The 26,825-nt window shown below is 38.6% G+C and overlaps 1 protein-coding gene across 2 annotated transcripts in view; it reads right to left on the reverse strand.

The window, feature by feature from the left end:
• Positions 1-26,825, reverse strand: part of LOC134527466 (gamma-aminobutyric acid type B receptor subunit 1) — a 262,732-nt gene that overhangs the window by 82,407 nt on the left and 153,500 nt on the right. The window contains exon 15 of one of the 2 annotated variants that reach the window (XM_063360161.1): positions 5,200-5,323. In XM_063360161.1, coding sequence (XP_063216231.1) covers positions 5,200-5,323 — 124 coding nt within the window. Of the gene's footprint in view, positions 1-5,032; positions 5,324-26,825 lie in introns of those variants that run through there. The other variant, XM_063360160.1, reaches the window with a different exon arrangement.

Consider the following 26,825-nt stretch of genomic DNA (forward strand, 5'->3'; position numbering starts at 1 on the left):
CGCTAAATTAAATCATTAATACTTATTTTTAAAACAACCAAATTAATAACAATTAAAATATACTGTAATAATGTTAAAATGATGTACAATTGTTAAATAATCATGTTATGTCATATATATCATTTAAGTCAGGGGTGCCCACAAGGGGGGGGTAACGACGCAGACTGCATCATTAAAATTTCAGGGGGGGGGGGGGGGGGGGTTAAAAGACGAGAAAAATGTATATATTATTTGCATAATTATAGCTTCTAATGTGAAAATACGTTTCTGGTGCTTTGATAATTGAAAGGGATCTTGTAAATCAAATTGGCAACCCCGCACTTTCCTCAACAAAAGCAGTTTGGCATCTGTCGGTTCAGGATGGAAATATTATCTGATATGACCAAAATTATTATTAGAAAATCAGTTTTAATTAATGCAAAATGTGATAAAATATAATACTAAAAAGTATAATATTATAAAATCAATGAGTAAATCATTGAGAAAATGGCATAAAAATTTTCGGGGGGGGGGGGGGGTGAGTCATAGTGTTTGGGGGGGGGGGGGGGGGCACCTCTGTTTAAGTCCAAAACTGGTCGGAGCTGTTTTCCTGTGCTTCACGTGTCTTGGCGCGAGGTCGCGCGGCGCCCTCGCGACAGTTGCCGTCGGGAGCTCACAGGGGTCGGTCGCTCCGCGAACGCAGAGCCTACAGATTTCGCGCCACGTCCAGGTCATCGCAATAGTTGTAAGTTCTTCAAATCCTTTTCATTAGCTCTGCGCCCGACCAGCGGACTTGAGTCATACGCAGTTTCCAGGCTTCGTAGCCAGCGAAACATTATTCGTCAAGAGCTCCTAGCAAGCCTCGTGTGTCATGTACTAACTCTCTAATTTACGTGTTTACAATTTAGCTTATTTAACTGTTAATTTATGTCTTGCAATCTAACCAAGTAATAACTTTGTGAAACTGTAATAAGTGACTGTGTCTCATATATGTTCTCATCTAGCCGGGCCTACATACATTTCGAAGCATTCGCATTTTGTAGTAGGTTAGATTGCAAATACCTTTAAGAACATTTAATTATAGTGCTGTATTACATGTGAACATCATTCACTGCATAGATCGTTGCAGCCTATCAGCTCCGTGATAGTTTGCCGCATCCTTCACGTCAGTAACGGCCACAGGATAACTCATTACACACAATTTTGCCATCTATCCTGTTCGCGCGCATCGTCAACGTATAGAATCTCTCGTGCAGCGACGGTCAGACAACATACGCGGCCAGGCATTGGACAAGCAGGTGTAACGGTCTTAATAAAGTGCAGTGTCTTTTCAATCAGTTTACTGTTTATTTCCAAGGCGTCCTGGGTGGCCAAACAGCCCGGGTAGTTTTCAAACCGCGACGCACTCCTGCCTGCAGCCACGAGGCCGAATCCCTGATTTGGCCTCCTGAGATCATTTTCAGATTAATTATTACTCAAAAACTTAAACAGGCAGCGGGTGTGGCGTCAGCATTTTAGAAGATGTATGGCAACCATCGCTAAATTTACTGTGCCAAAAAACTTACATATATCAGCACTATCGCGAATTATATGGTGTAATTTTAATTTAAAGTACTTTAAAAGTTGCGATTATTGGTTTTTATGACCATAAAAGTGTACAAAATGTGTTCCAGGATAGTTTCGATATCATAAAGTTTCATTTGGCAAACTAACATGCTTGGCGCGGAATTTGGGCAACAGAATGAATTGAAACAGGTAGAACACCAAACTCTGTTGCCTGAAAATAAGGGACTGGCAGTGTCCTATTATGCACTAGGAATATGGTTAGGGTACATGTGTAGTATATTCAACACCTAAAACCTTATTTTTGTATCTTGGAATACTAGCCTAATTGTCTAAACTGCAATAAGAAAGATTATTTATGTGCTCTAATGTGGTAGGAACAGTTGTACCATCCATTATGTTTGTTGTTGAATTCTGAAGCTATTTAAAAGTCTACTGTTTAGTGTTTTTGAATGTAGTAGTTATTGAGTTTGTTGTTCTTACTCTAAATGGCTTATGTGTATGGTAAAAATAATAAATATAGATATTATGTCTTAATTGTTAACAAAGTACAGGGTTAGTATTAGGCACATTAAATGAACAACAATGACATATAAAGTTATGTGCAACAAACGATGCAACAGTTTTAATGTAGGTACACCAAAGATATGCAAAATCAATATTACACATAAAATACACTTTGGATATATAATAAAACATTGTTGGAACATATAGATACAGTATATCTTGGAATAGTCCCTCTTCAAACTCCAGCAATAATCTGCCATCATGTGCGTACCCCATCTATTTTGATAACGGTCCTCCATAATTTTAATATATTGATGAAATTTTTCACATTGCTCCTCACTGCTGTCTCCAAAATTTTCAGGAAAAAGTTCCAGGTGGCTGTGTAAAAGGTGCACCTTAATACTCATGGTGCACCCAAGGGATGTGAAATTTTTAAGCATATATTTTACCAGTTCAGCATGGTTTTCTGCTTTTCGTTGGCCCATAAAATTTCCGACAACTGCAATAAATGAAATCTAGGATTTTTCCTCAGCCTCATTCATGGAATTTACGAAGGCTTGGCCCTTAACGAATTTTCTTATTTCTGGGCCGGTTGAATATTCTTGCTTTAATTTTTTTACTCAAGTGAGGCTTTTTTCCCCACTATAAATGCAAAGCATTATCCATCCTTATCAAGGGCCTTTACAAACTGCATCATAACATCTAGCTTGAAATGAAGCGGAGGAAAGTTGATTTTCTCTTGTTCAAATAAGGATTCGTTAGTAACGTTTTTTCTTCAACGACCACGTTTTCTCTCTTAAGCCACTCTTGTCTAACCCAGCAGGGGTGTAGCCAGGGGGTTAGGTTAGCCTAGTTTTAAATACTGTAAAATGATTAAATATATTGTCACTGAAATAATGTTTATTGAAAAATTCAAAATGTTAACAAGTATAATATGACGTCTCGCTAAAACAAGCTCACTCACAAACTCTCGCTGATTGAAAAAGTGTTTGTGAACATAAACAAGCATTAGTTGCCATCTAAATGTTCACTATTTGCTCTCAAGAGCTACATTGTTAATATAAATGGAATTTACAGTCCTATTTAATGAAACAATTTTATTAACATGGAAAATGTGCCGCAATTAGTTAACGGAAGCGAAACTGAACGAAAACTTATGTGAACCGGCGGCAGCATCACAAGAGCATCCACCGGCACAGTGCTGTCATCACGGGGTTTTACCCAATACAATTTAGATCAATTATACTACTACCATTCTACATGAAACGCTTTCTACCACGGCAATTAAATAATATAATTAAATGTCACTGTCGTTAGAGATAACCATGAATGCATTATATACATCTTACTATACACTTTTACGTATCTCCAGATCCACAAATATTTACATTTGAAACAAGATGGCTACCGGGTATAATGGATTCCGTTCGCAGGTATTTCCGTTCGCAAGTAATTAGGTTCACGCATGCGCGCTAGCAGGTGATGAAACCTAAAACTTCACTCCAAACAATGCCCCTAGAGAAATATAACCTTTTTTCGCAGGTACCTAGTACTTCGTTTACGCAGCCGAAAGCTAATATTACACCCCAACACCACCCCTAAAGAAGTATAACTTCAAAAATTCACAGTAATTAATTGAGTGTAATCAGCAATGATGTTAGACAAATAATAAAATAAAATAAAACAAATATATAAATACTAGTCATTATGGTTCAAGAAAAATCTTCTATTCAGGGAGATTACTACTGTATTATTAAAATGAATTATATTAATTACGAGAACCTCTTCTTTGGCTAAGTGTAGTGCCCATAATAATTAATAATAAGCATCACTAGTAGATTTTTGAAACATAAAGTACAAATTTTTGGACTTGGACAAAAGGAACAGTCGCCATCATACATAAGTTGAAATAATGAGTTTGAGAAAGATAGTAGCCTACTAATGTGTTTGCTGGTATGAAAGAATGAGCATACTAAATTTTTAAATAAAGTAGGACAACAATGAATAATGCAACGCCAGATTCGAGACCAAAGTTTTGAATAAAGAAAGCACACAGAACCACAAATAATGATAGTATTGGAATATAACAAACAAAGGTGACGCTTAAAACTGCATGCAACAATGAAAAATGTATCTGGAACAGTTAATGAGTAAACGGGCCGTGCTGAATCGGCCGTATATACCTAGCTCCGCCCACTTATTTGTTATGACTGTTCATTCCAAGCAATTTGTGTTCATAAAACTGTGGCGCTCAGGTCACAAACCTTAAGATCTGCACTATAGGTACAGTTGATTTAGGATCTGAGAAGATGTGTTGCTATGAAACAGATGAGTCGGCCTACATGAATGTAGCCTACTGTTAGATTCAGGTATTTTTATGAATGAAAAGATTAGGCATGCATAGATGTACAGTTTGGTTTTTAAAAAGTAGGAAAAGGTATTGCTATAAAGGTAAGGTATCAGCCTTAGAGGGGAAAAAGGCAAAATTAAGCAATAAGAAAGATAAATAAGCTCACAATAATGTAGCCTAGAGTTAAGTGACAACTAAAGCAATGCATTTCTATAAAGGAACGAATTCGCCTTACAAGTATGTGCAGTCAACCGAGGACACAAAGCAAAGTGTTGCTGTGAAGGAGTGGAGTCGGCCTACAGGTAGGTACTTACAGTTGAGTGAGGAGGTGATGCAAAGTGTTGCTATGAAGGATAGGAGTCGGTATACAGGTTTGTACAGTTAAGTGACGAGGTGATACAAACTATTGCTATAAAAGAGCGGAGTCAGTCTACAGGTATGCACAGTTGAGTGAGAGATGATGGAAACTGCTGCTATGAAGGAGATGCCAACTTATGCTCTGAAAGAGAGCAGTTAGTCTACAGGTATGTTCAGTTGAGTGAGGAGATGATGCTAAGTGTTGCTATGAAGGAAATAATTCAGTTTACAGGTACGTACAGTTGAGTGAGGAGGTGATGCAATGTGTTGCTATGAAGGAAAGGAGTTGGTCTACAGGTACGACTCGGAGAACTCGAAGTCGGACTGACTGGCTCGAGAACTGCGCGTGTAAACGGACGCACCAGCGCCGAAGCCCGACTCGGACGTGCCCTCCCCGGTGATAAAGTCGGCTACTACGAGAGTATTTTTGTTGGTGTTCAGACCTGTGTCTTGGTCCCGAGTATGGCGCCCAGATGGCAGCTGGCCATCCGCGTCTCCTTGTGGCAGGCCTCTCGCTGCATCCCGCTCCTGGAGCCGTTGCTTCAACAGCCGAATCTTGTCCTCCTTCTGCAACACACGATCTGCGCAGCTGCAGAGGGCCCTTTGCCCTATCAAACACCGCAGCATGTTATTCATCGAGACATACTTAAGAAAAGTTTCTGAATACTAAACTGTATATGCTTTCGTTATAAACATTTTACTGAAAGCAATAAATTTTCTTTTGAAAAGTATTTTGATTTTTAAGAATATTATTATTATTAGATTATATTGTTTGTTATGTTTATCATAAAAAATATCCTTAATTATACTTCCTTATGTTTAGGAAAACAATAAAAAAAATGGTGTATGTTAAAATAACAATTTCAGTCAACCCATACTACATAATTTACCTCTTCAACCTGCCAATAATATTGTATGAAAAGCCATTTTATGTTACGGTGTTCATGTCGCTGTTGCATGCAGTCCGCACACTTCGTGGTACTTATGCTGCTGTTGCTATAACTCGGTTGGGATATATACATTTTATTGGATGAACTGACAGGCTTGAGCTTGTTGCGTTTATCATTGTGTCCACAAATACACTCCCGTGTGCTTGGTGTTCATCATGCTAGCTGTAGTACTCGACCACAGAAACATTTCCATACTGTCACAAAGATTTCTAATGAATCTTGCTCCTTATTTATTTTAATCGATATGAAAATTACTTATTATTGCAGTATTATTAACATATACATAATACCACTTTATTTTTTTACATTTTATGTTTGTGAAAAATGAAACAAATATTTAAAAACAAACCAAATATTTATTTAAAATTTATAGATCAGAAGTAGATTTGATATCGCTGTTAAAGCCTGGACCATTGTATGTTATGATTATAAATTGAAATTAAGGGCTTTTCCCCAAAAAAACGTTAAGGGATAAGGGATAAATAGTTACATACAATTCGACATATTGGCTACCTCTATTCCATATGTCATACACATCATCCAATACATTACTTACCATTATATTATTTTCAGACAACATTAGTTACTCTCAATTTAAAAAGTATTTAAACATTTTTATGGTGATTCAAAATATTGGCATTGTTATATTTTAGGCCCAAGGAGTTGCTGATTGTTCTATTACCCCACCCTTCATTATTTCCGAAATCATCTTCTCAGCTTCTAATTTCTTTGTTAAAGGCAGCAACCTGGGAGCCTGCCGTATTGGTTCTACATTGCCTGACTTAATGCGATGGTAAACTGGTTGGTTCTTCCAAGATCATTATCAGACAGGGAGAACACAATATTTTTTTTTTTTTTTAAGTAGAAAAGCAATAACTTCTTCAGCTTCTTCAGGGGTAAGGTTCTCCTGAGATCTCTTTAATAACTACTCTAGTTCAGGATTCAGTGGTGGCAGAGAGTACTCGTGATCTAGAGTAGCTTCACACTGGGATACCCAATGGACTGGTTCACAATTAATGGTTGGTTCACCCAGCTTGAAAACCTTCATTATTGAATCAAGGTTGGCCACCTTTACTGGTGAAATCTCACCAAACTTGTAATGCTGCGGCCGATCTAGAATTTTTCCAGTCCTATTGTCTGGCTCGATGATGTAGGTCATGTTGCCCTAAGGTCTCCCTGTATTCGGGCTGCTATTATCTTATCATGATTAGCCACAAATGAAAATGTTTAAATCCAACATGGACATTATGGACACTTCTAATTGTTTGGGAGTAAACAATATTACCTCTTCCCTTCTGATTATCAATGCATGCTCTTCCCTGTCAAGAACAAAACCATATTGATTCATGATGTACATTCCCAAGACCACCTCATCAATAATATTAGCATTAAAAAAGGTCCACAAATATGTGCAAGTCCCTATCTTTACCTTCAAATCCAGCTTTCCAGCTGGAGACATGTCAACTGTATGGGAGTGGTGTCCTCATCTGTTTCTTATTAACGATGTATGTACGAACTATAGATGCTTATGTTCAAGTGTCGATGGCAAGTAAGCAGATTTTTCTGTTGACCCATATATTAACTAGTAGACTGTCATTTCCTCTATGGAGTAGAGATAGAGGGAAAACCCTAGAAGCTGTTTTCCCCCGAAAAGCTGGAATGTGCCTCTTCAAACCAGTTACTGCTTGTTTCACTGGTGCTATTCTTTCTGTGGGGTTCTATTGCATTTCGGGCAGTCTCACTGAATATGCCCTAGTTCTTGGCCGGCAAAGCACTATGGGCGAGCTCCTGTCCTCCTGAACCGGGAGCCTTAGTTGCAACTCAGAAACTTCTTCAGAGTGAAATAAGGAACAACCAAGAAAAGTTGGAGAATGCTATCAAGAGAGAATTTGACGAAATTATAAAGGCACTAAAATACATATGATGTGAACTAGTGGCTGCTCAGAAGAAACAAAAAATAAGATAAATGAAACCAGCATTCAGTTTGAAGGTAAAGTACAGTGCTGGAATAGTAATTGGCGTAGCTGTTTTCATAAAGTTGGGGGGGACAAATAATGATTTTGATGTCATGTAAATCCATTCCCCTCCTACTAACACGGGGGGTCCGGGGGTCCTCCACCGGAAAATTTTGATTTTAAAAGTGCAAAATAGCGCTTTTTAAGCAGTTTTTGTATCTAACCATTGGATTCATAGATGTTAAAATTATTATTGTTTCCTTAAGATAAAATTATTATACTTGAAAAATTCATACAATATACTTACATAGTTACTCAGTCATCCAAATATCCAGATTCAGAAAATCCTACTTTGGAGTCTTTGGAAACGGAGATTTAAATTAAGTATTTATGTTACAATGTACAACTTAGGTTTGGATTTCACATACCTTTGTTTCGTTATCATTTTGTAGCATTTGGGGGGGGGGGGGGTGGCCAAGGCCCTTCCCTGCCCATGGGTATGGGCGCCCTTGCACACTGCCAATACACTGCGACTGCGCTCAATTATCGACATTACCTTTTAAACTGCAAGCTGTTGCTACCTTGACCTCTGTCCACATCTCAATTTCCACATGATCTAACTGTTAATAATCATCCCGTACATTGTAAGTTAATTGCTCTTGAAATTGGTTAAGATGGTAGAATGAATACTGTTCCTTAAATGTTATGCTAACAATGTGGGCGGGCCTCCGTAGCTCAGTCGGTAAGGTGCTGGTCTGCAGTGCGAGGGATCCCCTTTCAAATCCGGGTTCGGGCATTGATGTTGTGTTTTATGTTCACCTCATTTCACCCTTATCGGCTCTTAAGACCACCTTGTTAAAGGGCCGTTAAACACTCTTCACTCACTTAATAACAATGTAAAGATTTAATCAGGGTAAAATCTCCTGCAGTTACTAAGGTCACAGGGGTGACTTGGACTTGGTGAGAGACGAAAGCTCTAAGCTCTTGGCCACCGCGGCACAAAAATTTTTTGTTTTGTACTTTTGTGTGTAATTGTTACGCTTGCGGTTTCTATGTTAGTTTCCTTACTCATTTTTGAACACAGGCACATGTGGCATTGCTGTCACAATTCAATGTTATACTATCCATCCTGTTAATGAGCGACACTATTTTTCTTATGACAACTATTTATATTAAGTACTTAAGTGGAGAGATCCCTTTTGAAGGAGTGTGTCTGGGCGAGAAAAAAAAGTGAGAGGGTGTTTGAAATGAGGTGAACGGTGTGCCGCGCCGAAAATAAAAGGCAGGGAAAAGGGAAAACAGGAAATCCCTGAGAATACCAGCTTTCCGAAGCATCATCCCGGCATAATTTCCACATCCGAAATTCGGATGACCCCACTGAGAAACGAACCAGGTAACTTATAATAACTGCATTTTTTAGAAAAGGACAACTTTTTATTTACATGAATACTTGTTCTATGTTTAGTAGAATTTTTTATGTAGGCTATGCATAGCCGTTAAATAGGTTATTAAATTTGTGTGGACTTTCTTAAAAGAAAGATTTTTATTTCAATGTTTACAAATCCTGAAGTTAACCTTTTAACTTTGTTATCTCTTTTATGTTTAAGGATGAGTTACTACCGGCAAGGGACAGAAACTTAAGACTACAAATTATAAAATTACAGTTAAGAGTTAAGTTTTAAATGTAATGGCTTAATGGTAATTCAAAAACGCCTCCTACCCCCCCCCCCCTCCCCCACAAACACACACTTGTTCTTGCCACTTTATTACAAAGAGAATAATAAATAATCAATTTTAAAATGTGTTGTTCCGCCAGAATTTTTCTCATGATAGATGGTTACTCACCTCAGTTCCACTTATTACTGGATCACTTCCGTTCGATGAAGTTTCAGCATGAGCATCTTCACACTGTCTTTTGGCTATTGAAAAATATGCTAAAACAGTTTTTTGTCTTTTCATTGTCGATAAAATGAAATGCTAATGCACACATAAGTAGTTTGACTCTACATCACTCTGGTCTACTGCTCAACACATGTTTCTACACCACTAGGCTACTCCTAACACCCAACACGACAACAAAATAGCGAAATACTTAAGGTTATTCAAGGAATGTGCAAGTACACTCACAGACGATATGAATAGGTGTATGATACACGAGGAGGGATGGAGCTAAGCTGCCTAATGACTGCATACATTAGGTCTGGTTGCAAATTGGAAGGGGCGTAGTCCTGCAGGTATACTCTATTACAAATAACATTGGTACGTTTTGACAGTTTAAAGTAAAGTCACTTTACTATTTGTTTTTTAATGTTATAATTTCGATGCTGGACATATTTCTTGCACATGAACCTTTGATACGTGGTACCCGATTCGCTTAAATATGCTTAGATTATGGATTTATTCAAATAGCGTAACAGTAATGTGGAATAATATTATAAAATAAAAATATCACGGTCTAGAAAGTTGGGGGGGGGGGGGGGACAGTCCCCTCCACCCAAAAAGTTCAGGGGGACACGTCCCCCCTGTCCCCCCCGGTTCCTACGCCCCTGGGAATAGTATTTCACAACAAAAAGAACAGCAAATTGAAGACGTTTCTGAGTTGCAACTAAGGCTCCTGGTTCAGGAGGACAGGAGCTCGCCCACAGTGCTTTGCCTGCCAAGAACTAGGGCATATTCAGTGAGATTGTCTGAAATGAAAGAAAACTCCACAGAGATAATATCAACAGTGAAACAGCAATAACTGGTTTGAAGAGGCACATTACAGCTTTTCGGGGAAAAACAGCTCCTAGGGTTTTCCCTCTATCTCTACTCCATAGAGGAAATGACAGTCTACTAGTTAATATATGGGTCAACAGCAAAATCTGCTTACTTACCAGTTACCATCGATGGTACATACATCGCTAATAAGAAAAAGATGAGGACACTACTCCCATATAAACCGAAAACAGCAACTGCAGACATGTCACTTGTGCATGAACAGCTGAATTTGAGGGTAAAGATAGAGACTTGCACATTTTTGTGGACTTTTTGGTGCTGCCATTATAAGTGCCCATAATACCCATAATCAATTAAATGCTTTCATTTTTGGCCAAACATTATTAGATAATAGCAGCTCAAATACAAGCAGACCCTAGTGCAACATGACCTACATCTTAGAGCAATATATGACAATAGGACTGGAGAGACTTTAGATCAGTTGCAGAAATACCAAGGTTGGTGTAATTGTGCCAGTAAAGGTGGCCAAAATTGATTAATGAATGAAGGTATTGAAGCTAGGTGAACCAACAGTTAATTGTGAACCAGTCAATTTGGTAGTATAGTGTGAAGCTACTCCACATCACGAGTACTCTCTGCCACCACTGAACCCTGAACTGGAACAGTTATTAAAGCGATATCAGGAGAACCTTACCCCTGAAGAAGCAGAAGAAGGTGCTGCTTTTCTACTAAAAAAAATCAGGATGTGTTCTCCCTGGGTGATACTGACCTTGGATGAACAAACCTAGTCTACCATCGCATTAACACAGGCAATGAAGACGATTTCAGATACGATGAAGGGTGGGGCAATAGAGCCATCATTACTGACTGGGGGTAACCAGAAGTTATGGTTTTAAAGAAGGATTGTAAACTGAGGTTCTGTGTGTGCTACTGCAAGCCGAATGACATCACCAAAAAGGACATTTACCCACTTCTGCATATTGATGCCACTCTGGAAACACTTTCTGGCACTAAGTGGTTCTCGACACTGATTACTTTCAAGTGTTGCATCACATAGAGGACAAGAGAAGTTTGGTTTCTCAACAGAAAGTTGATTGATCGAGCTATCTGTGCTGACATTTGGATTATGTAATGCTCCTGTAACATTTTAAATATTGATGTAACTTGTGTGGCATAGATTGACATAAAGCATGCCTTTTATATCTGGATGACATTATTGTAGTGGGAAATACTGTGAAGGCGCATCTACAAACACCCCCGTCCCCGGGAAGTTTTTAACAGGCTCCACCAGTCACAACTCACATTAAGCCATAAGAAGTGCTTCTTAATCCAATATAAGGTAACATTTCAAGCTTCAATGATATTACAAGACGGAGAATGGACAGACCTCGAGAAAATCCAGTCTTTCATGGAATAGCAGCGATCTAAAGATAAGCATGAGGCAAGGAGTTTCCTAGGACTATGTACTTACTGTATGTTTTCCATGACTGGGTTTACAGTTATTACCAGACCACTGCATCAATTGACAGAGAAGAAGAGGCAGTTTTTGTGAACTTCTGGATATGAGGCTGACTTTCAGAACCTTCAAAAGACTCTTTTTTCTAGCTCCAATCTTGCCTACCCACATCAGAATGAGGATTAAAATCCTTGACACAGATGCAAGCAGAGATGGACTGGGCACTATACTTTCCCAGGTTCAGGATTGAAGCAAACGAGTCATCGGGTACTACAGAAAAGCTTTATCTAAGCCCGAACTAACTATTCCATCACTAGAAAAGAAATTCTGGCTGTAGTTAAGTCCCTACAGCATTTTTACAAAAAATTATGAGAGAAAATTACTTTTATGGACTGACAACTGGCTGTTGCAGTTCAAGAAGCCAGAGGGTCCATTTGCTGGATGAATTGAGCATATACAGCGGCATTATTGCTGAATCTAACACAGGAAGGGCCAAAATCATAGCAATGCTGATGCGCTCTCTCACTGACCATGAAACTTAGATTGCAATCATTGCAAAATGGGCAGAGAAGATGAAGGAATTTTAAGATATTCAACATACGACTATTGTTAACTGTGAGGATAAATGGAACCATGCCAGCCTAAAAGTGTCACAACGAAGAGACCCTGACCTAGGGCCCATTATAAGCTGGTTAAAAAAGGGATACAGGACAAACATCATTACATGAGAGATTCAGTGGCCTGAGGGCTGTGAAAGTGTAATGGGCACAATGGGATTCCTTAAGGATGTTGTATGGGTTATTGAAAAGGGCATGGGAGAGTCCAAATGGGAAAGTAGTTACCATGTAGCTACTGCTCTCGACAAGCCTAGTGTTAGAAGTGCTGGAAAAAATGCTTGATGTAACCTCAGATGGCCATTTTTGAGTAAATAAATCTCTAGCCAAGATTCATCAGTGCTACTACTAGTTGAGGTATCTTCAGGGTGTCAAGGTTTGGTGTAAACATTGTGACACATGTTCAGCCTGAAAAGGGCCATAGTATCATAGTCATGGGAAAATGAGTTCCTACAATGTCGGAGCACAATTTAAGAGGGTAGTTATTGAAATTGCTGGGCCATTTCCCAAGACTAAATGTAATCAGTAAATGGGTCAGCAGAGGCTTATGCTCTTACTAACCAGGAAGCCACCACTGTGGTGGATGCACTAGTCATCAACCTTATCTGCAGAGTCGGGGTACTGATGTAGCTGCACTCAGATTGAGGTGGTAATTTTGAATCGACTATGATCCAGGAGCTGTGTCGTTTACTATGGATAAATAAAACCAGGACCACAGCCCTACATCCTCAGTCCGATAGCATGGTGTAAAGGTTAAACAGAACCCTATAAGAGCACCTTGCCAAGGTTGTGGCTCACCATCAACAAGTTTGGAATCAACACATCCAATTATTCCTGAGTGATTATAGGGCTGATATTTATGGCTCAACTGGACAGACTCCTGCGAATATTAGTTATAGTAGTCAGTACAGGAGTTGAGGCTACACTGTGATGCAAATTTCGCCCGCTCTCGCCAAGAGCCAACCAGCACCACCGACTGTGTCAAACATCTGGATGAGAGTATGGCACTTATAAGCGACCAGGCTTGTAAAAACATTCGATTAGAAAAGAACCAGATGAAGTCAAGATATGACCTGGAGGTAAACTCGAACGGATATCAGGAAAGTTATTTGGCGTGGCTTTACAACTTGCAACGAGAATGGCAGCTGCCCAAAGCTTCAAGGGATGTGGGAAAGCCCATATGAAGTGTTAATATGGCTAAATGATGTGGTCTGCCGCATCCAGAGAGGAAAGAGGGGACAAATAAAAGTGGTACTTTTAGACCAATTGAGGGAATGCAAGAAAGAGATGTGTTACCTGTTCGGGACAATCTGGTTTTTAGGAGGAGACAGTGTTATATTTATAGTAGATGCGAAGCAATGAGGCAGGCCAGCTCGCCAGCTAGTCCACATGCTCACCTGGGGTGCAGTCCATTACTGATACATGCCTAATCTGATTAGCAATGGTTGCTTACTACTCCCCCCCACCGGAGAACTATCTGCGGCTCTGGAGGGTTCAGCACGTTCCCAGAGTCCCATCTATGTGAAGTGGCATAACTAGGAAGCCATTGTTTGGGGGATTTTAGTGTTAAGTCTACCCTGATGATGCAACACTTCGAAGGAACACGAGAACTTTCCAGGAGAAGGCTGATGTTGACGCCGGCCTCTGAGGAAGTGAAGTGAAGTGAAGTGAAGTGAAGAGGGCAAGTGACCCCTTGGTGTGTGCAATTGAAAGACGAGTGACGGACTTCGTGTGCGGAAATTGGTGCGTTGGAGAGTGAATCATCCGGGACTGTGTTATGTGCGATGGAGGTGTGAGTAGTGTGAGGAAGTATGACAGGAAAGAGGTGCGCGGTGGAAACGAGCAGTAGGGAGAGCCTCCATCGAGCCGAACTCCTTTGGGGAGAGTAAATGGTCGACTCAACGAAAGTGTGATTAATTTGTGGACAAACATTTTTAAGTGATGTAATTTAATTAATAGTGTATATAGTTGTTAATAAATAAAACTATAGTTAATTAATGGGCTATCATTTTTTAACCTGTTTCTCACTCGTGTCATTATCTTAAACCTTGGTGTTAAACGAATAATTTTTATTACTACATATTAGGACAATGAATTGAATACATTGTTTGAAAGTAAAATAATATAAGTACCTTATTAAGCATAGTATAACATTAGTTCTAAGTTGTTTAGTGCTGAATGTATTGAATCAAAAACATTCCAAAAAATTTTTCGTTGTATGAATGTTTAAGCTATCATTTTGGAATATTGGGGATAATATCGTTCCAGAAGTTTCAAAAATGTCCCAGAAGAAATATGTACTTCGATATCTATCTACGCCTGTAGGTTGCACCGTTAAGGATTTTTTGTTTTTAATTTTCGATATATCTGTATGCTAGTCAGTAGTATAGAATAGTATGTCTGGGCACTGGGTTCAGGGTGTGGAGCTGTGTGAACGCCCGCCATCTTGGATTGTGAAGTCATGCCGGCCATCTTGGATAACCTTGACCATTGACCTTGAGCTTTGACCTACAAAATTAGTCGAAATTAGCCATTTTTACCCTATATTAGCCTAAATTCGCCTACTCCATTTTTTTGAAGAAAAAAATACCGACAAAAATTCTAAAAAATTACCACAATTCGAAAATTAGGATTTCGAAAACCTCAAAATACGTTTTGCCTTAGAAAGAACACAATGTCCTAAAAACGGCTTAAGAATCCATGTCTAAAGCCTCCGATAAGCCATTTCTAGGAATAAGGATACCATGACCGCCATTTTGAATTATGACATCACCGTTACAATTTCCGTTAAGGCCGCCATCTTGAAAATCCGTAATTTTTATGTTAGAAAATCGGGAAAAATTTAAAAATTCATAAAAATTTATTATAATCAAATTTAATAACGCAAAATAAATAAAAAATTATTTTTAAAAATTTAATTGTACTCTTACGCCATGGAGCTCGGAGTCCTCGGTTCGAACCTGACGAGGTCAAAAATAAAAAAAAATTACATCAGGTCCTTCCTCCACAGAAGCCACCGGCAGACTGACCTCCCACCACTTATGTCAAGATATACATCATCATATAGTATGACGTCATGTCCGCCATCTTCAAAAACCGTAATTTTTATGTTAGAAAATCAGGAAAAATATTAAAAATCATTAAAAAAATTAATCAATCGATTGAATGATAAATATTTAATAAAAAATTATTTAAAAAAATGTACACTTACTTCGTGGAGCTCGGAGTCCTCGGCTCGAACCCGGTGAGGGCAAAAAAATAAAAATGACGACCGATCCTTCCTCCACGGAAACCACTGACAGATTGACCTCCCACCACTTATGCCAAAGTGTATATATATCGTCAACTAGTATGATGTTACGACCGCCATCTTTAAAATCTATATTAATTATCCGATTTTAATGAAAAAAGTTTTAAAATTAATAAAAAAATAAAAAAAATGATTAAAAACTATAAAAAAATACCGTTGAATGTTTTGTTACGGCCACCATCTTGAAAATCCGTAATTTCAATGCTAGAAATTCCGAAAAAATTCCAAAAAATATTTTAAAAATTGCATACTTCAAACGTTTAGTTATTTAAACGATTTCGGTCCTCGGTTAGATTACCGGTGAGAGTACCAGTAATTTATTAACGTATTTTAAAAATCTCAATAAAAAGTAATAAAAACATCTTATACCACACCCGACATTTTGAATTATGTCACCACTGTATCAATTATTGTTATGGATGCCATCTTTAATTTTTTTATTTATTATCAGATTTTAATGAAAAAAGGTTCAAAATTCATAAAAAATTAACTTTTTAGAATATTGATTTATTAGATCGATTCCCGTCCTTGGTTCGAAACCAGTAAGAGCAAAAAATAAAAAACGACAGATCCTTCCTCCACGGAAGCTACCTAGACTGACCTCACACCACCACCAATGCCATGGTATATATCGTCAACTGGTATGCCATCATGTCCGCCACCTTATCTTCGTCTGCTGGAGGCCGCCATCTTGTTTTCGTCTGCTAGAGTATGCTGATGCCATGTTAGTATAATTTTCTGTTCACCATACCATTTACCTCGACTGTTGGCTTTGAAGTTTGACCTTGAATTTTGACATTGACCTTGATAATTGACCTTGACCTTGAAATTTGACCTTTTCCTTGAAACTGCCGCTGTTTCGTATATCATTGTATCATTATAAGATGCACACAAACCAAAGGACGAAAAAAATTTGTATGAGGCGTTTAGAGCCGAATCGTCGATGAATAAAAAACTGAGAGGCCTAGTTGTAATTTTGACTTCAAAGACCTTGGTCGAACCGCAGTCATAATACTATGGCAAATATTTGTGCATATTAATTTCAAATGATCTAAATTCGATTGTTTATTCTTTAAAATCACTTGTTCCGTAAAATATGTCAACGATTCTGGAATTTCATTATTTAAATCTTCAAACATGCGACCTGGTGGAGGGTAGGTAGAATTACCAAACACTGCGGCTTGAATATCTTCGCGAATGATAGCTGCTGCTGCTTTTAGAATTCTGAATCGTTCTTCTTTTTTTATCCATTTTTCGTACCAAGCTTGATTCAAAATATCATGATGATTATCTTTCAAGCTCCCGATTTTTCAGTGATAATAAGTTTATCCCCATACTTAATTTTTAGTCGTATCTTTATCGTCCTATAATCTAAAGTTGTAGTTTTTCAAACATTACTTAGTTCGTTTTAAGTGAACTGACAGTCATCGCTATTTTCAATGTAAGTAAATATTTCCTCCATTGCCAGATTCATAGCTTCGTCTTTAGGACGACCAACTTTACCTCCAGTGGATGGTTTCAAGAAAGAAACATGGCAATCTCGATGATACTTGGCTTCATCAGCAACCAAATCATATTCATATTCGATTCGAGCAATAACGGATTTTGATATAGCATCGGAACGTGTCCGAGCTACTTCCAAAATCGAGTCTTTAAAATCAAGAGTACTTACTCGGCTAATTCGACGGCGAGAATCCGCGGATTTTTTTCTCTCATGCTCTTCATTCAATTCCTTGCCGCAAAATAAGCATAGATGAGAAAAACAAAAAGCTGAATCACTTACACGTGATCTTGTACGCCAAGGATTTACTGTTGATGTACTGGCTTCTTGCTCTTCGCGTTGTCTTTTAGCTGTAGCAATAGAACACTTTCGAGTATAATTTTTACGACAATCTTCATGTACCTACTCTCACAGATTTCTGATTTTTTAGATATTCTGAAAAGTTATCTGCTCTTTCGATAATTGCATTGATTAATGTCTTTAAACCACATTCAACAACACAAATTTTACCTTCCGTTAAAAGTTTATTACAAATAAAACAGTATTCTGGCATATTTATTATAAAAATCAAAACAGCAAGAAATAGGTTAGATTAAACACGTGTTTTCACTACGGCGTGGTGCTCAAGACTAATGGTAATTCATTCATTGGGCATACTGACACAAAGCAGGTAGGCCTATACGACCCAAGCGACGTACACAATTGAACAGGGGGACAGATGTCGTCTCAAGGTTACACTGGCGTATAAATTAAGGGATTCGATTTTATTCCACCTAATATTCTCATAGTTGTACTTATATATACCGATTCAAAAATATTTTCAATTATATTATAGCTTCAGAGATGTATATATGTGGCGTACTTATGCATATATTGACTTTTACAGTTCTTTGACTCGTTATATCTCAGAAACGATGGCTCTAAGAAAAAAGTATTCATGCATTTTTTGTAGAAAATGTAATGATCTACAATTTTTGTCTGAAATAATTTTATGATAAAACTTACCGTTTTGCTGAAAATCGCGAAAAACCAATTGTTTTCGAGATTTTTGACCTTTGACCTGGAATGAATTTTTTTGCAGGCACCGGAATGATTCGGAACTTTCAGAGGTTATTTTTAATCATGTTTTAAACAAGTACACGCATTTACAGCTTGCTGTTAATTATGTACCTTTACTGATCTTTTTTGGTCTAATTTGACCGGACTAATAGGCCAAGTGTCTACGAACCAAGATGTTTCATTCACCGATATGCGATCATCATTTTAAACAGGCCATGTTCAATGTCACGGCAATATACCAGTCGTCTCCGAACCATGAAACCAATCATGTCCAGACTACAGACTTAACGATCAACAATCAAAAACAGGAAGCACAATTGGAAGTATAATAAAAAAGGAAAATCAATCGGAAGCACATTAAACGAAAAGGAAGCACACTTGGAAGCACAATCAACGAAAAGGAAGCACAATCGGAAGCACATTTGACAAAGAGGAAGCACATTTGGAAGCACAATCAACAAAAAGGAAGAACAATCGGAAGAACATTTTTAAAAATATTTTTAATTAATTTTTATGTAAAAACAAAGAACGAAACTACGACACTGCAGGACTACAAGACTACTAGGCTACAAGTCTACTAGGCTACAAGTCTACAAGTCTACATGGCTACGAGACTACTTGGCTCTAACGTTCTTGGACTCCATTCAGCTGCGAGATATAATTTATCTCATGCAAAAGGAAATTGCTGTAAGTAGTCCCGATTATTGCCAACAAATGTCGCCACGTATTTAATCCTTGTATATATTATTTATTTATTTTATGTGGGATGCGGGATGCTCACTAACGATCGCAAAAGAAAGGTGGCTTCGCTAGACACCAAGGAGAAGGAAGTTCGTCTTGCATGTAAGTGCTTCTCAGCTGTCTCGATGCATATGATTTAACTGAGTAATGTACGTTTCTTTTTTGATTGCCAACTGATAAAAAATCTTTTTAGTGATAATTTGGTAGCAGAAATTAATAATTCAAAGGTAACACAAAATAAAATTGCGTGACTCATTAAGTAAACCAATTTTCATGCAAAGATAGATTTCTCAGAAATAACTAGAAGCACTTGGAGAAACCACAGAATACCAGAAGCACTTTGAGAAACCACAGAATGACCTGAAGCACGTGGATATAACACAGGAATAATTAGGAGCACAAGGAGAAAACCATCAAAATATTGTTAGGAATAACCAGTACAAAATGGATAAAACGAACAATTGTATTTAATTAAATTTTGATTTATTAATTTTTTTATAATTTTGATATTTTTCCCAAATTTCTAGAATAATAATTAAGGATTTTCAATATGGCGGCCATAACATAAATTGCAACGATCTAGAATCCAAGATGGTGTCCATAACAAAATGCGCAACGATTATGTCATACAGTACAAAAATGGCGGGCATAACGAAATGTGCAACATTTCTAGAATCCATGATGACGTCCATAACGATGTAAGCAACGGTGTTTTTTTTAATAATTTTTAATTTTATTCATAAAATATTTTACAAATTTTAGAGTTTTATTCATTAACATCGGATAATAATTACAGATTTTCAAGATAGCAGACATGACGTCATACTAGCTGTCGATATATATGTCTTGGCATAAGTGGTGGGAGGTCAGTCTACCCGCCGCTTCCGTCGAGGAAGGATCTATCGTAATATTTTTATTTTTGACCTCACCGGGTACAACCGTGGACGTAAGTGTGTGATTAAATAATATTTAATTCACTTTTGATTAAATAATATTTAATTAACTTTTGATTAATTAACTTTTGATGAATTTAAAATATTTTCCAAATTTCTAGCATAATAATTACGAATTTTCAAGTTTGCGGTTGTAACGTAAATTGCAACGATCTAGAATCCAAGATGTCCGTAACGAACACGCAACGATTATGTCATACAGTTCAAGATGGCGGGCGTAACAAAATGTGCTACGTTTCTAGAATCCAAGTTGGCGACCGTAATGATATGAGCAACTTTCTTTAAAATAAAATTTTATTAAAATTTTATTAAGTAATTTTTTTACGAATTAAATTTTTTTTTCATTAAAATCGGATAATAAATAAAGATTTTCAAGATGCGGCCGAAATGGAAATTGCAACGGTGATGTCATAATCAAAAATGCCATCAGAGGCTTATCGGAGGCTGTAGATATTGATGCTTAAGCCTCAATATGGACATTTGAAGCCGCTGGAATTTTTAAGGACTAAAAACGGGAATTTTTTTCTCGAAACGTAAAATTTTCCCGCGAAAACATGACATTTTTATTTTTCAAATCTTTTGAGATTTTTTGGTAAAATTATTTTTTCCCAAAAACCTGGAAATTTTGGCAAATTTTGAAGGTCAAGGTAATTGTGAAGGCTAAAGGTCAAGGTCAAAGGTCAAAGTCATACAAGATGGCCGCCGTGACGTCACAACCAAGATGGCGGTTGGTTCCAAGCTTCACTGCCTGAAGTCTGTGCCAGGAGCCCCATTTACATACTACTTCCGCACCCATCATAGCACTCATCAAAATACAGTGACAAACATCATCGATATCATCATTACATAACTGACGCACAATCATGTACTTTCTAATCAGACATTAGACCACTACCATACACCAGCACAGCAAGTATGTGATCAACATGTGACTACTTTTAGACATTTAGTTTCTTACTTGGCTACATAATCATTTATACTACAACGCACAACATCATACCTATCTCCTAACCTATCAGCGCACTCATCAAAATACAGTGACAAACATCTTTAAAATCATCAGCAAATAACTGACGTACATTAATTGTCATCGATGCACAACCAGACACACATTCATCATCGTAGACAAACCATTTTATGCACATTCATCATCATCTTCAGACAATTCGACGCACATTCACCATCATCGACGCTCATTCCGACGTTCATTAACCATCATCAGTAAACAATTCGATACAAATTAATCTTTGCCGAACATAGTATCCCTCCATTCATTTTCTATCATTGTATCCAACCGAAAGTAATTTCCTAGTCTCCCACCGATAGTTCTATTATCATATCCCAACGACACCTGCCAAATAATGTATCCTGCCAATACCAACAAAACAATGCATCGCGCTATTCCTTCTATCATCGTATTTAACCTACTCTTCTATTATAATATTCCATCAATCATTCTATCATCGAATACCGCCGATACATGTATCATCATAATATCACAGTTACCAAGCTATGTACGTCTATCATCGTATTCCACCCAAACTACAGGTCACATTCAAAACAAAAAATATATTATTATTTTTTACTAAAAGTAAGTTTATATTTACTGCTTTCACTATATGTTGTTTTAATGTACGTATGCAAAAGAAAGCTATCAAATAAGCATTTAGTACTGTAATGGTCTAATTAATCTTAGCTCTAGTCGTTTTTTTGAAGTCGGAGGCCACCCAGATTCTTTATCCCATGCAGTATTTTTCTTTCGGGCAGTTTTTCGATACTTAATTTTACAGAATGCTCAATTTCATTGGAATGATAAATGGCAGTATTTTAAGTCTTGAAATCATGCTTTTTTCACTCCGTCCTCGCACAGCTTCGGCTTACCATGTATACAGTTAACCATAGTGTTTGTTTTGGTGCTATGTTAGTCCTTTTCAAAAGTTGCGTGTTTATTTGTCATTATGATGCAACACAGAATGTTGAGCAATCTTCCAAATACAATGTTTAAAAAAGCATTCTACTTTAAGTATCTCGAATTGGCCAAAATCTGCTGCATACTCCCGAGCTTCAGTAATCGGATCCCGTTTTATCCAAAGTTCGTCCATGTTGATCCTCCGACCCCGAGCGAGGTCGATGAGCGATCTTTTATCTAATAGCCCGGGAAAACCTGATTGTGCCATTTAGAGTTTGGAGTACCATGACATGATCTGATGAAGTGAGAAATCCTTGCTGAGGTTATCTTAGCTCAGGATCGGACATATGTTGGAACCATGGTAGCAGTGGTTGGCTCCTATACTTGGACCAAACCTTTCAGGAATTCTGATATCAACGACTGGCAGACACAGCAAGAGGCAAAAAAATCTCTGGTCCTAACCTGAAGAGCTATTAGGATTTGGATAAGTCCCAATCGTAACTCGGGTTTTCTAGATGTCTAAATGACTGAGATTACCAGTCAACAGCAATCCTGATATTCCCTGCTTTATTCCTGTTACTAGAAAACCTACTAGTCTGTACTCGTTCCCAAACAACAGCGACACCCTTAGTTGTCACTCGTTCCCAGTCAACAGCAACACTGCTAGTTATTATTCTTTCTCAGTTAATAGCAACCAGGCTGGTCTTAATAGATTCCAGTCACCAAAAATCCAACTAGTGTCTGTACATTCCTTATAATCAGGAACTACAGTATTCATAGCTCCTTCCCACTCCATTCAAAACTGCTGGTTCCTGCTCATTCTTGGTCAACAAAAAAACTGCGCATTCCTGGTGAGTAGAAAACTGCTAGTCCTTGCTTGTTTGTATTCAACAGTAACTCCACCAATCCGTGCTCGTTTCTGGTCACCTGCAATTCTTCCAGTCTCTGCTCATTTCCAGTCACTAGCAACTTTGCTAGTCCATGCTTGTTTATGTTTACCAGAAATCCTTCTAGTCTATGCTCGTTCTTTGTGACCAGAATTTCTGCTCGTCTCTTCTTATTTCCAATCACCAACAACCCTGCTACACCATACTCGATCATGGTTACCAGATGTTTGTCCTCGATCTTTTTCTGGTCACCAGAAATTCTGCTAGTACCTGCTAGTTACTGGTCACCAATAAATCTGGTAGACCCTACTCGTTCCCCTAACCAGCAACCTTGTCAATCCCTTCTATTTTCTGGTTACTAGCAACTCATGTATTTCTTGCTCATTTCCAGTTCACTAGAATTAATATCAGTACCTCATCATTCCTGTTGAATGCAGGGGCGTAGCCAGGGGGGGGTTTTAGGGGTTCAAACCCCCCCCCCCCCCTTAGCACCAAATCTTTAATTAATTTCTTATTCATCACTCAAACAAAGTTCATATTAAAATTAATAAAATTTTTACCATTACAATTTTTAAATTTAAGTACCGAAAACTGCTAGAATAGCACTATTTTACACCTTTAAATCCAAATTTTCCCGGGGGAGGACCCCGCTTTAATACGGGGGGGGGGGGGGGGGAGGACATGCTTCTTAACACCCCCCATACACAAATCCTGGCTACGCCACTGGTTGAATGGAAACTTTGCCATTTCCAGTTTCTTTCTGATCACCAGCCTTTCTGATAGACCCCGCTTATTCCCAGTCATCAGCAACAATGTTGTTTTGTATTCATTCATTTTAACCACCTACTTGAATGTGCTCGTTCTCTGTCACCATCAATCCTCCTTGTTCTTAATAAACAGCAACTTACTAGTCCCTGCTCAGTGCTGAATTGTGGCAATTCTTTGGTTCTGCTATCTTAGCTGCTGTTCGAAAAGTCATATTTTTGACTTTCCCATGGGAGATTAAATTTTCTTTACATACTTTTGGACCAGCTAGATAAAGTTCAGTAAGTTAGCATGAAACATTTGACCTTGTTTGCTGACATAAAGATGGAGACATAATAAACATTTTTATTATTTAATTATTGTTTAAATTTTAATTGTAATTAATTACAGTATTATTTATTAATAAGGAAAACATACTGACGACAGTCGTCGTACCCTCCCAGGTGCAGAGGCCGTACCTGTCCACCGAAGTGGGCCAGAGGGAGTTTTGTCCCCCCAGTGCACCGTCTGTGAAGTGCTACGGTCAGGGACGCACCCGTGTGCGCCCTAGCATGCCAGTGGGCTTCTTTTAGTGTTATAAATAATTATGCTTTTATGTATTTTTTAAATGGCCACGAGCCTTAACAATTGTGTATATTTTGTAATCGTAACTAATTAATTCATGTGTAAATTCGCTTTTTAATTAATTATCCGCTAAGTTGTATAAATAATTCTGTGATTTTTCTCAAGTGCTTTTGCCGTGCTAGTAATGTAATCGCAGTCTGGCGCGTCACGGGCGGACCACTCCCACGCCGACCGATTTCCCCTCCCCTCCTCCGCGGCCCACGGGCCTCGGCCCGCTGGCAGGCGTAACATCACGGGTTGTCACTGCAGCCGAGATGCATCCGTTGTATCGCTCACCGTCTTGAGTTTTACAAGTTTTCCGGGACGTCACCATACGAACGTCATAGGCCGTGTACGCGCAGTTACGGACCACCGAACCTCGCCGTCAGTACGAGACTCTTACGTGACGGACAGCGTACGCGCTGCGCATCGTTACGGAGCAATCTTAATCGGAGCCATTGTTACGGGAACAACTTCCCAGTTTGAGTCGGGACGTGTTAACGGACGAGACTTTCTTCCGGGAGTCCGGGTCGTAGCGGGGAGGGCGCTCATTCCGCGACGGATCCGCCAGGCTGCGGCAGGCTCTCTAAGCGACAATAAAAGGGGCTCGTGGAACAGTCAACACCGAGTTATCCTTGTAACTGGCTACCATTCTTCCTCCTCACCTAAACTCCCTCCAGGTCCCGCATTTCCCGGTCCCGGCCACGTTGGCCTGGACCCACACCTCACCGACGAGAGCAGCACGGGCAAGACAGGGTAATTACGCAAACGGGGAATCAGGGACCAAAAGCCGAGGGACGTCAATACATAGCTAAAATATATGGTACTATTATCAGTAATTTAATAATACCCTTAGCATGCAAATTAAATCACACATTGATTTCTTTACCTTTTTTTCAACATAATGAATTCCTTTAATTTTGTCTTAAAAAACAATATTTTCCAAATTATTTATATGAATGTAAAACAAAAGCAAAAACACATAAATTATTTTAACAAATTGTACTCGGTACTTGTGTACACGCACCTGTTTAAGTTGTAAACACCTGAAGAATCCGTGATAACACGTAGCGTGCCACGCTTTTTGCTTTCTCGCGGCGATTGCTTCGGCTGATGTCGGAGCTCGTCGGTTACCTTCGGTCTTCTGAGGACGTAGCCGGAAGACAGTCATGTTTCCACCAGCAGCTAGTAACGTCTGGAGACGTCCTCGGCGTCCTCGGCCTCCTCGGCCATTGGTTAGAAGGCGTATAAATACCTTCTTCGAGCGAGACCACAAGGCAGAAGGAATCGGCAGGAAGCTACCTCTGTCCACACCCATCTGAGCCACGTCGTCAAGCTGCTGCCTGCTGTCGCCACCACGCTGAAGTCGCCCCGTGAGGATTGGACTTGGATTCTGGTGAGCCCCGCAACTCATAAACGCATAAAACTTTGAAGTAAACTTTTCGTCAGGCAAACATTTGAGGACCACTTGTGGAATTTCAAGGCAGAAGAGTCCGACTAACGAAGTAAGTGGTAATTTATACTCGCTTAACAGTATTTTTGCGTGAAGTGTTTAAATTAGAGGGTGTAATAGAGCCTGATCAACGGTGGCAGCTAAGTTCAGGAGGCGGCGGCAGAGACCCTAAAGAGACACTACTAATAATTTATTGCGGTGTGGTAATTTTTTCATACCTAATTTATTTTAACGAGGACAGTAATTGATGCAGCTACAGTAACCTGTAGCACTTGAGTTCCAAATAAGTCTACAGTTTCTGGCCGTTATAAACTGTTAGTAATTTTTTGAAGAAGAGGCAGATTTAAAAATAACTTTGAATTTTTCCGAGAGCAAGTGGAGTTGGTATCAGAAATATTTTCAGTGCACCGTCCAGTGGTTATCGGCGAGTTGCAGTGCTTGCTAACCACGAGTCAACATCTCTACTGCGTCCCATCATCAGCATGGCGGATCTAGCGCGCTCATCGACAGCTGGAGAAGCGGGCGAGTGCTGTTACCATCGTACTCTACTCGCTTCCTTCGAGGTGCTGCAGACCGAGTGCTGTCCCTGGAACACCACGACGACTCGCCGAGTGGACTTGGGGGAGCAGCCGAGTCCCGATGCGCTGAACTACACATGGCGCTGCGGTCCCGCGACCAGTATTAAAGGCGAGTACGGACAGCTACAGTGACCGCACAGTTCAGCAGTGCATAAGTTTGAGTAGTAGTAAAACATAATTTGAATTCACAATTTACATTCCAGAACTCAAAAAAACGTATTTTTAAAAACGCCTTTGAGACTAAGGGCATAATTGTAAATAGATCCATTTGTAAATAACAATTTATTTGCCCGCTTTTTGGCGGAGATGTCATATTTTTGGTAACATTTGTACATCATATTTTTAATATTTCAAATATATCTTGTTTGCAGCCTCATTAACAGTTAACTATATTTACAATGGATGCTTGCTTGTTCTGAATTACCAATAGGTATACATGAAGTAACTTAAATTCTCACCTATAAATATATTTATTATTTAATGTGCATTTTGTTTTAAAAATAGTTTTTTAATATTACGGTAAACTTAATATAATGAGTAACTGGTTTAAAGTTTGGCTTGTTAGATATATTTGAATGAAGCCTATTTATTGATAATTAGTCATTTTTGTGAGCATTGGC

The sequence above is a fragment of the Bacillus rossius genome, chromosome 1 (genome assembly GCF_032445375.1).
Source record: "Bacillus rossius redtenbacheri isolate Brsri chromosome 1, Brsri_v3, whole genome shotgun sequence".
Taxonomy (NCBI): Eukaryota; Metazoa; Arthropoda; class Insecta; order Phasmatodea; family Bacillidae; genus Bacillus; species Bacillus rossius.